Source organism: Aethina tumida, chromosome 7 (assembly GCF_024364675.1).
Source record: "Aethina tumida isolate Nest 87 chromosome 7, icAetTumi1.1, whole genome shotgun sequence".
In the NCBI taxonomy this organism is placed as follows: domain Eukaryota; kingdom Metazoa; phylum Arthropoda; class Insecta; order Coleoptera; family Nitidulidae; genus Aethina; species Aethina tumida.
Genome location: NC_065441.1, coordinates 10050907 through 10064014, shown reverse-complemented (window position 1 = coordinate 10064014; position 13108 = coordinate 10050907). Strand labels below are relative to the sequence as shown.

Here is a 13108-nt window from a genome sequence, read left to right as displayed (position 1 = left end):
CTTGGTTAATTTGTATCTCTCTATTAAAAGCAAATATGAGGTGTTCCCGACGTTATGCAACTATGAGTACACGTAACTGACAACGTAATACTTTAGAAGCTTAAAAAATCAATCTTTCTTTTATGCTGATAATAGTTTTGGAAAGAGATTAAATATTTAATAGCTCCATAAAGTTTCAGTGTATTCTATGAATTCTTTATTAAAACATTTATTTTTAGCCTTTCTGATGGGATACAAAATATAAATAATATAAAAAAACATAAATTATATGCATCACTCTAATAGATGAATCATCAAAAAATCTTCAAAATCAAATTTTCATCTAGGTGCGATTCCAATTCATTTACGACACCACCGCAATTATAAAACCAATATCGTAATGTTAATATAATACCACAATCATCACACCATAAATTCTTAAATTACCAATATATAAAACATAACAATCTATGCGTCCAATAGAGAGACCTTAAAATAATACAGAACGGAAGTATTGCTGTATGCAAATATGTTATTCATTAGAGTCTCTCCAAATTAACTCTTTGACGTCTAAAATATAAGAGTAGGGCGGACACACTATCGACGTACTTCATCACCTAAAAATGAAGAACCTAGTGGTTGATTAAGTTAAGGCTCAGGTTCAATTAAAAACTTCATAAATATTAATATGTTGATTACTTTAATTTCTTTTGCTGCAAAAGATTATGATAAATCATGATGGAAGGCTACGGATTGTAAAACGTGTTTAATTTAACAAATTTTTTAACTAAATCAGTGCTCCATTCAAAAATATTGATCTGCAACAAAGAGACCCCTTTGTTGGATCTATAGCTATGTGAACAAACAAAATAGTCAAATATGTGGCACTAGATTCATCACCAAGAAATGTATTTGCAAGGATGGTGTAGATTTCGACTCGATACATAGTAGTTCATCGAAGACATTATGAACAATGGGAGTTTTAGGTCGGTGATAATTTCTTGTAGAATCCGACAACATGTAGTTTCAATAGGACGATACTACGGGCAACACGGCGCATGCCACCATGAACATTCTGCTGGAGCAATTTGAGGGTATGGTTATTTCGTGCGTCGAGGACGTGAACTGGCCACCGAGATCGTCAGATTTAACTCATTTAGACTTTTTCCTCAACTCGTGAGTCATCGAAAATTAGATCGCCTAAATATATATCGCGAAGCAAAATTTAGGAACATAAAATAAAAAAGCATTATCAATAGCATCGATGTGCCAAATTTAAACCAGGTAGTGTATTACGCATTTCCTTACGCTAGTTGTCTATGAGCCTAAAAATAACGTTAACAAACTATCAATAACCAATGTTTCAGTTCCTTAATTGCTGTGTTTAGAAATGAATCGTTCTCCTGAGCGTGTATCAGACTTACTTTACAATTATCTGAGGAATAAAAACATTTTACCTTCCCAGCCCAAATGGGAAATCAAGAAATCCAATTTAGGAGGTTTAGGAGTTTTTGCAAAAGAAGATATACCAGCAGGTGATATAATATTTTATGATATGCCCATTGTAATAGGTCCTCGAACAACTTTGAATAAACCAATTTGTGTGGTATGTTACAAAGGTAACAATTTACAATATTGTTCATGTCATTTACCCGTTTGTTCAAACGAATGTGAGAATTCCATAACACATCAAAAAGAATGTTTACTAATACGAAAATGGATGATTAACAGTAGTAAAGAAAAAGAACAATATGTTGATTTGTACAAGTACATAACACCAGCTCGGGTATTGTGCTTAAATGAAGATGAATTAAATCTTGTTGAAACTTTAAAAAGTCATTTTGGAGACCAGCATGGTTTTGAAGTTAATATGTTATCTAAAAAGTTTGAGTTGGATTTTAGTGAAAAAGAGAAGAATTATATGTTGATGTGCTGCAGAGTTATGGATGCCAATGCTTACGAAATTGATACAGGTAAGAACATATAGAATAAATAATAATAAAAGTTATATTTTTTTGTCACTGTGCTACTAAAATGATTATTTTTACCTACTAAAAGTAGTGTGCAACCTTTTGGATCACGCATGCAAATAATAGTTATGGAAAAAATGTGAGGACATAACTACATTTATTTTTAACATTATCTTACTGATTCATTAGAGTGAAGTTTGTTTTGTAGCCAACGACACTTATAATTGCGGTGTAAGAGGTCTTTATCCACTAGGCAGTTTATGTAACCACGATTGTAGACCAAATATATTTCATAATTTCGATAAAAACCATTGTATGGTGGTAAAAGCATCTGTTTTAATCAAAAAAGGAGAAGGAATTTTAAATAGTTATACAAGAATTATGTGGGGAACCTTAAACCGCAGACTAATATTAGCACGTACTAAACATTTTAAATGTTCCTGTACAAGATGTGCCGATCCGACTGAATTTGGATCCTACATTAACGCTTTAAAATGTTCGAATTGTAAATGTGGCAATGTGCTGCCCACAGATTCATTAGATTTAAAATCAAATTGGAAATGCGATCTTTGCCAAAAAGAAATGGGGTGATATAAGTGAAATAAGTCAAAGGCTTCTGAAATAATTATTTTAATTTCAGATGTGTTGAAATTGGTAGAGTACTATCACTTGTAGGATCTATTTTGGGAAGTTTCTCTGATGATGACATTGAAATAATGATTAAATTTTTAAAAACCAAATTGCCATTGTTGGTTCATGATAATCATCAATCAGTTCTGGAAATAAAATGCAAAATAGTGTTTTGTTTAGGACATAAACATGGATCTATAAAAGGTATGCTGAAGAAACAGTACTTCGACGAGTTAATACATGATTTTTTTTAGACATAGCTGAAGATATGCTTATTTTAAAAGAAAACTATTGCTTAGACATACTTAAGGTTATTGACAAATTACAACTTGGATATTTTAAATTACGTGCTTTTATACTTTATGAACTGTACTTAACGTTGACAGAAAAAATGAGGCGAAGATCTAATGGCATAACTGTAAGTAGTAAAAGTTGCACCAAGTGGTGAACGTTCAATATCTGATCAATAATGTATTTCATGAAATATTTTAAATTTTTAAAAAGTATATTTAAGCAAATAAATATTTCATTTATTCTATATTATAGGCAACTGATCTAAAAAATGTCTTAAATGAAGTACTGATTACGTTGAAGAATGATGTATCAGCTCCTAGCGAAATTTTGGAACTGGAGGTATAAATATCACAATAAAAGTGTGAACTATTACAATACTTACTTATTAAATAATAAATGTGTTATTGTTTATATGATTGTTTTTTAATAACATTTTTAATCTGTGACGTTTTGATATAAATAAATATACATAACATCAAAATAAATGAGATAAAAGTGCTATTTACATTTTAAATTATTGATACTGTTATGTTAAAACTAATGTTAAAACTAACCACAAAGAAAAACTTTTACTAAGACGTCAAAACAGACTGGTTTAAGTTATTTGAACAAAACCTGGAAATAATTTTATAACTAGCGGACATGAGCTTTTTATTCATCCCTTAAAAGCTCGCAAGGCACCAGGCGGCTGCGTCTGGTAGACACATGAGCGTTGCAGGTCGCCGGCTGCAGGATTATCATCGACAGTCCTCGGCCTCAGTCAGCAACCGTCGGTCTCCCTTGTGGTCGGTGTGATTTTACAAACCCCGTGTCTTACGCGTTGTAATTTTCCATAAAAAATCAGGTAAGAATTTTTAATTAATAAATGTCCATGTAATGTTCAAATTATTGAAAGTTTTTGAATTGTTTGTCATCCTCTTGCTATCGCTGTGTCTAAAAATGAAACTGATGCTTTTAAGATAAAACAGTTCTCAGATTTGAACAAAAAATACCTTTAAAATTATTTTATGATATATCATTAATTATTTTTTTTTATTCATATAAAATTAATTAACAAATTTTTTCAAAATCATCCAATGGTTTATTTTTCAAATTCTTATTTTTTTTAAACAAGAATCCTTTATTTTTTATATTAAATGTTGTGTTTACTTCTTAAGTACATCTTCGAAGAGGTTTCAAAATATTGGATTAAACATTATATTAAAAATTACACGTGCCATTAAATTATTGAAATAAAATAATTTCATGTATAAAATTATATTTACCATAAATTACTAATTTTTGTGACTTAAAATTATTTTATACCATAGTAACATTCAATATATTACAAAGTAGTTGAACAAAATAATAATAACTTATATTTTTTAAATAAGAAGTATTTTATCTATCGAATCTCAATTATTTTTACTATAAATAATAATATGGCCATTATTGAATATTAATGACAGTGTTGACAAAAGCGTCAATGAATTTTTTAATATCGCACTGTCGAAAAATACCATGTGTGAATTATTTCTAATTAAATATGTATATATTTTTGCATCAAATATTTTATGAAAAGAATTATTTAAATGTACGATGTAAGTTGTTCGAGTCATTATTGACGATTCTAAATTATAGCAAGCAAATATTAAAAGGAATATTTCTTTGTCTGTGAAGTGGGGACCGCAAAATAATTTGAAATGCTCCACAGGGAGTGACTTTTGCACTCCACTGGAATAAATAATACAAAGAATGTTATAAAAAGTGGGCTTCGCCCTCATTGGAATGTAGGACGCGGGTCGGCATTTGGATCCTGTGACGAATCGGTGCGAACGGAGGGGTGGTCACACCACTGGTCGAGGACTTCCTCGGGAAGCGACTCTGTGACCTCAGGTGACACGTTATCCACAAATGGTCCACCAAGATTTGAGGTACCATTCCTCGACGTCGGGTTCGCAGAATGGCAAATAAATAAATGCATATGGCATCAATGAAACAGTTTGATCAGGCTGTATTGATGATGCGTCTTCAAAAACAACTCAGCATAAGCCTAGCGTTGTCATAATTTTACAGGCCCGCCAAAACCTTTAAATATTATTTTATATAATTTTTTTATTGTTCATAAATTTTTCTTTTCCATTTCAGATAAGAAGAAAATGGACCAACACTAGAATGAAATAATCTTCTACCTTAACATCCCTATCCCATCCAATAAAAAACATCCAGGTAGTTGCTCCTGTAAACAGTTCAACTGGATAGAATACGGAGAAAATCGCGGGCTATTGCCGCGAAACGTGGCAAGAAAGTAAAGGTAAGATTTTATTTCAATTGTCTATTTAAAGTCTCTTTCAAATTTACTATTAAAAATAAATTTTCTTGTACATTTAGTGTATAATTTTTAACATGTAGTTATTACATGTCAAAAATATCATATATTTATATGCAACAAAATATATTAAGTAAACGACTCGCATTTATCATTCACTAATGTGTCTTTTTAAAGAAATGTATAAAATGCACTTATTGTTAGATTTATATTCGATGCCATGTTTTATATTCGTGACATTTGTTATGAAATATACTAATGCCCGACTCAAAATACTGAGAAAAGCCGACAAAAAGAAGATAAATGTCGCTAACACCGATAGCGCCGAAATGTCTGTTGCTCTTTTGTTTATTATTATAACTCTATTAGAACAGTTGTAATTTCTATATTACAACTGTAATAGTCTTACTAACTTTTGCCTATTGAAACCTACCAATATATAGAAAAAATGCAATGTAGAAACGAAATACGTAGACTAGCTTTAGGACCTTAATAAACTTACTTTCTGACTTTTGAAGTTTTTTGAAGTCTTTGTTTGTTTGACGCAGCGACGTGTCGAGCAAATAAATACCTTTAGGTATCGCATTGACATTAGCCAAATAGCCTCGTATATTTATAGTCGACTTACAATTAGTGTAGTTGTTATCAGTTACTTATATTATGTAAGTAACTACTCAATTATTAAGTGATAATCAGGTGATTCTTCCTCGTGTTTTACACATGTAACAGTTCGCCAAAAGTGCTCCACGTGTGACTCTATAATTAATATTTAAATGAATTACATACCTACATAAAGACTGAAGCCAAGCTCCAATCGATTAATTGTTTCTTAAAAACCAATTAAAACGAATCTTAAAAGACGTTTAAATGTAATGCGAATAATATTTAACTGAACAATTTGAGGGGTGGTTTCTACAACTTGAAAATTTCAATATTTATATGTAAATTTTGTTTTACTTTGTATTTAAGTTGTAGATAAATATCTATACTGATTATAAATCGACAATAATTATATCGAGTCCATTAGAAGGTTTTCGGAAATGACAAAAGATGAAATTTTAAGTGCATATTCATAGCAAAGTACTGATAATTATAAAAGTTAATTTAATTTCTCTGAGATTTCAGTCTCTAGGTAAAGAGAATGGTTTCCGTTACTGAAATGTTTAAAAAATTAACATTGTTTTGTTTCAAGTTATTTAAAAATATGTATTTTTAACCATTGGTGTAATTCTGATGGAGACCCATGAATTAAAACATTTAAATTAAGAGTATACCAATTAAATCTTACCTCTTAAATTTTGTCATTATTTATCAATTAATTATTGAACATTTTCAATTTAAATTAATTTTTTCTTTAAATGTTCCTTTTTGCGAACAAAACCTTTATAACGTTCTGTGATTGCTACTTGATGCCATCAAGTTGTTGGTCCTTTGTTAGAACTTCAGTCGTCCGTTCGCGAGCTGCTGCCAAGTTAAATTACTAATGTCTAATTTATGAAAAGGCGATATGCACTCTGACATTGCTGGTGCTGTTTAGTGCACTCTACCTTTATTAACTAAAGTTTAGTCTAGAGTCTAGAATAGGGTAGAGAGAATCGGCTGATTATTTTATGTTATTTTGAATAATTCGAATACCCAAAATCTAATTGTTTGTTTCGATTCAAAGTCCATGTTCGTGATATCGCAAATTGTTCGATCAGAGCGATTCACCCTCTCAAGTGCTCTTGACTTGACGACTTACTCCATATCAAGCCCATCATTCATTCTGTTCTAGTAATGATTTTCAAATTATTTTTTAGCAAAACTTATTTACTAAAATTGACACATTTTATTATAATATTTAAGAAAAATTCAAAATTTTATTATAAACCTAAAAATAACAAAATAACTACAACTGAATTGGGTAAATATTTAATCAACAAACTACGTTTGACAATTATTCATTATTATCCAATTCGTTCTTCGACACGCAACGACACGCAAATCTCTCAAGCTCGATACTTTCATTTGGATTATTTTACGTATTCAAGTACTTTGCTGTGAATTGAATGTATCCGGCTTCATGCCAAAATAAAATACTTTTATGTTTTGCTAATATAGATCCTGTACTCAAGAGATCTACTGGAAATGGTGTGCCAAAATATTTATTTGATATTAAACCTCTAGAAGACAAATTTTATCAGAAAGAAAACTAACAGGTAAAAATACACTCAGATAAAAGTTTATTTAAGTTATAAATTCAAGAATTTTACAAATTCAAAGAATCAAGTATTTCAATTTAAGTTAAGTGAATATAAGTGGGTAAAAGTATTTGAGTACAATAATTCCAATTCAATATCAATATTTTGGAATATAAGAACAGATTATCAATTATTAACCATATTTAACAAGTTAAAACAGAAATATAACTATTATTGTAAATATATTTGTAATAACTTTAATATTTGTTAAAATGGTGATTTGATACTATTTAAGAATATATTTATTAATATATTACCCTAATCATGTTTAATACAATTATTAAGTATCGCTAACACCTGTTCAAAAACACTTCAAGATTAAGTAGATGTCTAATCAAATTTCAAAATTATATTGTAAAAATAATTGTCTGTACTAGACAATTTATTAAAGGATAAATCAAAAAGACTGAATTTTAAAAGATATATAAGATATATTCTATTTCGTAAATTAGATCTTAAGATACGACAAAATTGAAACTAATCTTTTAATTGATCACTTTATACGTAAGTGTTGACAAATGCAATCTAGGATATTATTACCAAATAACGTACTGGATGAGCTGCTTAAAAATTGAAGTGGATAATTCAATTAATTTTATTTCCCCTATTAAATTATTTGTGAATTTTGAATTGAAATATATTTTACATATATTACCCAATAATATTGTCGTTTATTAATTTTAAGAAGAATTATAGATATAAATATACAGCGTGTTTCATAACTTATCCAAAATTTTTTAACCAAATATGCACTTCTAAATAATAAGCCGATTTCTTAAAAAAAATCTAATAAAAGTCCAACAGAAAACGAAAACAAAAATAAAAAATGTTAATATTTTTAAAAAATTATGAAACATTCCGTATAAATAATATAAATATAAATTAATTAATTCATAATTTTATCTTATTCTAAAAGTTTTGAGTATTTTAAAATATCCCTTGAGTCTTCTAATCGAAATTTATTATATGTATTAATAACAATTTTCGTACAACTATCTCAATAAAAGTTAATAGTTGTGTTGAGTAAATTCTTTTCAAAAATGAACATTATTAGCATATAAAGACATATATTCTTTGAATATTAATACTTCATTTTTATATTTATTATTTGTTCAATAAATTTGTTAACATTATTTAAATATTCTATTGTAGATATATATAAGATTGTGTAATTAAGATATTGAAATGATTTAATCTACATTATTCTTTAATACAATCAGTTTTAAATTTCCTTAAGATAAGATATTGGCCTGGTATAAATATTTGTAGTTACAGAATTTAGAGCAGGTATTGGTCAATTTGTACTACCAATATGTTGCGGTTACTCTTGTTACTTATTGTTTCCAGTACCGTACTTTGTAGTCAATATGGTAAGTAACATATTGCTCTATTATTTTCTAATATTTTGTTACAAAAACCTTTATGAGTTTGTTAATTCAGAAACTGTAAATAGGGCATAACTTTTAAAATACTGACAGATTTTTTTTATACTTTCTATATTCATTTTATTGTGATATATTCAAAATTATTAAAATAATTTTATATTGTTTTTAAAATAAATATACATTTATATACAAATATAGTTTCTTAATAACAAATTATAGTCAATTTAGATAATAAAAGAAGAGAGATTTTTAATTATAAATTTTATTGTTTCTAAGTTCTATTGTGAAAATGCAAAATTTCCTTTACAATTTTTTAAATATCTACTTAATTAATTATAAATATTTTAATTAAAAATATTAAAAAGTAATTTAATTAATTCCTTAGGGCAATCAAAATGCATATTCTAAATAACTGAGAGGTTGTGTATTAAATTGAAATCAATAAATCGGTCTTAAAAGCAAAGTATACAATTTTACCGATAGTTTTATAATGTCAATTTTGTTTGGCAAAAGTTGCAATAAAAAAGAATTACATTATTCAGTTGTTTTTTATGTTTATTATATCTATTTATAACATATATTTTATTTAATTATTTATCTATTTCACATGAATACTGTTTATCATCCAGGGTGTTTATGAACGCCACGCCTACTGTCTAGTAGCCGATTGGTAAAAAATACGCACTTTAATATTTGACTTTCATATAATCTCGAGAGAGTAGGCGTAGGTAGTGTTTACTCGCCGGAGTTGTGCCGTAGGAGTATTTATCCCCCATCAGTGTGAACATATTATGCACCCTCCAGAAGACACTCAATTAATTTTTATATATTAATATAATATTTTATGACAACAGCAAAGAGAAAACCAAAAACATTAGGAAAAAGTATCAATATTTTCTATTTACTTTGCTGATATGTTCAACTAGTTTCGGCCATTTGCAAGATAGTAAAGGACTGGGGAAACTTTTCTAATTATAAAATATCGATTGCTACCAATCATATTTTCGTACTTTTAAGTTATTCAGATATAGTAACAAAAGTTACTAAGATATTTGATACATTTAGAAAAATCTTTCCTTGATTCAAATAAAATACCTGATTATTGAAAAATTATAAATATATATAAAATTTAAAACAGTTTATTTTTATGTAAAATGATGATAAAAACTAAACCATACAATACATATAATTTTTATAAACAATATTTTCATCTCAGACGACTACCTTAAAGTCAGGGAAGGAATTACTGAATACATCCAACAGAAGACGAAACCAGCATATTTACTAGAAGCCACCAAAGGTTTTAATTTGACACATTTATTCAGGAAAAACACAAAAGTTACTGCTCCTAATATACTAGTTTGTGGTGCTTGTGAACTAGCTATAGACCTTCTTATTAACGAACGAAAAAACGGCGCAAGCAAGGAACAACTTATAGATACTGTATCTGGATTGTGCACTATTTTGAATGTAGAACCCGATAGCGTTTGTCGAGGTACAATTGAACTTAATGCGGTAAGTGAAAATATTTTTATTAATCTCAATGACTTTGTTAGTTATTTTATGTTGTTTACTACTTATAAATATAAATATAAAATATAATCATAATCGCCATCTACAGATGAATTTAACAGTAATCAGATTATATTAGTAAACAGATGATAGCCACTGTGTAAGAATCCTAATAATATATTTTTTTCATGCCTACAAAATATAAACTATTTTTGATATTTATAAAGATTAATTATTAAAAACATTGATATTTATAGGATCCATTGACATACATTTTTGACAACATGCAAAACCTGACTAGCAAAAGAGTATGTTCATTGGTTTTGCAAAAATACGAATGTAGCAAAGGTGATAATTTTGAATGGGAGATTGAAATTCCGTTGGGCAATTCTATTGAAAGACCTAAGGTAGATGCAATCATATCTTAATTAGAAAACATTTTAATTTATTTTTATTAGCCTTCAGAAAGTTCAGGACAATTTAATATAATTCAACTGTCTGATTTTCATTATGATCCACTATACACAGTTGGTAAAAGCTCTAAATGTGCCGAACCTTTATGTTGCCAATCAGATTCTATTGACCCAGAAAATGAAAATGATGCCTGTGGTTACTGGTCAGATTACAATAACGCAGATATTCCGTGGCATTTAATAGAAGAAACGGTTGAGCGGGTTAATGAACATGTAAGCGTGTAAGTAAGTATTTTCTAAGACAAATGAATTATATATTTTTATTTTAGAAATTCGACTATGTATATTACACAGGAGATATAATTAGTCATAGAGTTTGGTCGACATCTGTTGAAAATAATACTCGGGACATTAAAAAAGTATTTGACCATTTCAGAGAAGTGTTTGATGTTCCGGTATATCCGATTTTGGGTAATCACGAGCCCAATCCTATGAATCAGTAATACTCCAATAATATATGAGTAACTGCATAAACCAACCAAAATTTTCATTGTAGATGGGCAGAAAATATTTCTGATCCAAACTTATCAACAAGCTGGTTGTATGAATTAGTTGCTAATGAGTGGTCGACATGGCTACCTTTGGAGACGCAACAAACAATCCTAAAAGGAGGATTTTATACAGTCTCACCTAGGCCAGGTTTCAGAATAGTTGCTCTAAACAGTAATGTTTGTTATACTGTTAATTGGTGGCTCATTTGGGATGATTATGATCCTTATGGGCAACTTAATTGGCTTGTAAACGTTTTATTGGAGGCTGAGCAGAACGGCGAGTCTGTGCACATTTTGTCTCATATCCCATCAGGTTCCCAAAGTTGTGTATCTGTATGGAGTAGAGAGTTTAATAAAATTATCAACAGGTACGTTCAATTATTTTTTTATGAAAAAAGTACCGGAAAATGTTTCTTTTTGTAGATTTGCCAATACAATAACCGGTATATTTAATGGACATACTCATACTGATGAATTTTATGTTTATTATAACAACTCAAATCCGGATCAAGCTATAAATGTAGCATACAACGGAGCATCCGTGGTTACATACACAGATAACAATCCTAGTTATAAAGTTATCCACGTAAATAATGAAACATTTGTAAGTACTTATAAATTTTATTATTGTACATTCAGTGATTAACTTATCAATTTTCATGTAATTAATAGAAATATCTCTAGATTTAATGCACTCTTTATATTATCATTAAAAAATAAGATTTAAAAACATAGGTGCAATTAAATATAAAGACATCTTCATTAATTATTGCTCAAGAAAAATTCTTTTTGATTCTAGGCGATTAATGATATTTGTGAATGGACTTTTAATTTAACTGAAGCAAATCTACAACCAGAAGAAAGGCCAAACTGGTATGAACTATACTCGTTCAAAACTGCATATAACTTAAATAGTTTAGAGCCATCTGACCTAAATGATCTTTTACACAGAATGGCAACTAATGAAACAATTATTAAACAATTTAACACGTGAGTATTTCTAACACATTCTTTACTTTACCATTGAAAAAACAAGTTAGTTAACGAGATCTTTTTTTAGCTATACATACAGAAATTCAGATACCTCAGTGGCTCAAGACTGTGACGAAAATTGTCAGAAATCAGTTTTATGTACGGTATCCGTAACTGAAATTGGTAATACAAATAAATGTAAGGAACTACAAGATTTATGGGACGCAGCACATAAATAATATTAATTTTATATAATTTTTATAAAATTATGAATTAATAAATTTTTCTAATAATGAGCATTTATTAATTTAATTTATTATGTAACCATTTTTAAATTCCAATTAAAAGTTATTTAATTTTGCTAATATAATAAAATATAGTAAACCATTCCGATAGTTCGTATGAACGGGGTTAATGGAGTCTTGCATGGTTCAATGGGCCGGAACACGCGATCGAAAAGCACGCTAACATAATACGTTTTCTTATGCAATATTTGGAGCAGTGTTGTCAGAAGTTATGCCAAAACGCCACTTCGGTTAATAATTTAATAAAAACAATAAAAATAATTAATAAAAATACCCATTTAAGATGGAAACAACGTAATTTTTTATATGTAGCCAATGTCGTCTCGAAATCTAAATATTAAAAAACAGAATTAAAAAAAAATTAAAGACTCTACTGATCATAAATCGGCGAATCAATATGAACATAAAAAAGATAATACATAAAAAAATATAAAAAACAAGAAATGTGGAAATAAATATAAACAAAAAAATTATTAAAATTAAAAAGAAAACAATACGAAATAATACATATCAATACAATACTTTCCATAAAAAATTAAATATTATGTC

General features: G+C 28.5%; 2 protein-coding genes across 2 annotated transcripts; both read left to right on the top strand.

Moving 5' to 3' along the window:
- Positions 1 to 1369: 1369 nt before the first annotated feature.
- LOC126266274 (SET domain-containing protein SmydA-8-like) lies at positions 1370 to 3254 on the top strand. The gene is made up of 6 exons (XM_049969944.1): positions 1370 to 1598; positions 1677 to 1952; positions 2158 to 2536; positions 2590 to 2783; positions 2834 to 2997; positions 3126 to 3254. The coding sequence occupies exons 1-6, from the start codon at positions 1370 to 1372 to the stop codon at positions 3216 to 3218; spliced, it is 1335 nt and encodes a 444-aa protein (XP_049825901.1). The 3' UTR covers positions 3219 to 3254.
- Positions 3255 to 8733: 5479 nt separating this feature from the next.
- Positions 8734 to 12864, top strand: LOC109597257 (sphingomyelin phosphodiesterase-like). Its single transcript, XM_020012902.2, has 9 exons — positions 8734 to 8791; positions 10023 to 10321; positions 10576 to 10725; positions 10777 to 11004; positions 11061 to 11230; positions 11288 to 11650; positions 11706 to 11886; positions 12082 to 12272; positions 12343 to 12864. Exons 1-9 carry the CDS (start codon positions 8734 to 8736, stop codon positions 12491 to 12493), a joined length of 1791 nt encoding a protein of 596 aa, XP_019868461.2. The 3' UTR covers positions 12494 to 12864.
- Positions 12865 to 13108: the final 244 nt, after the last annotated feature.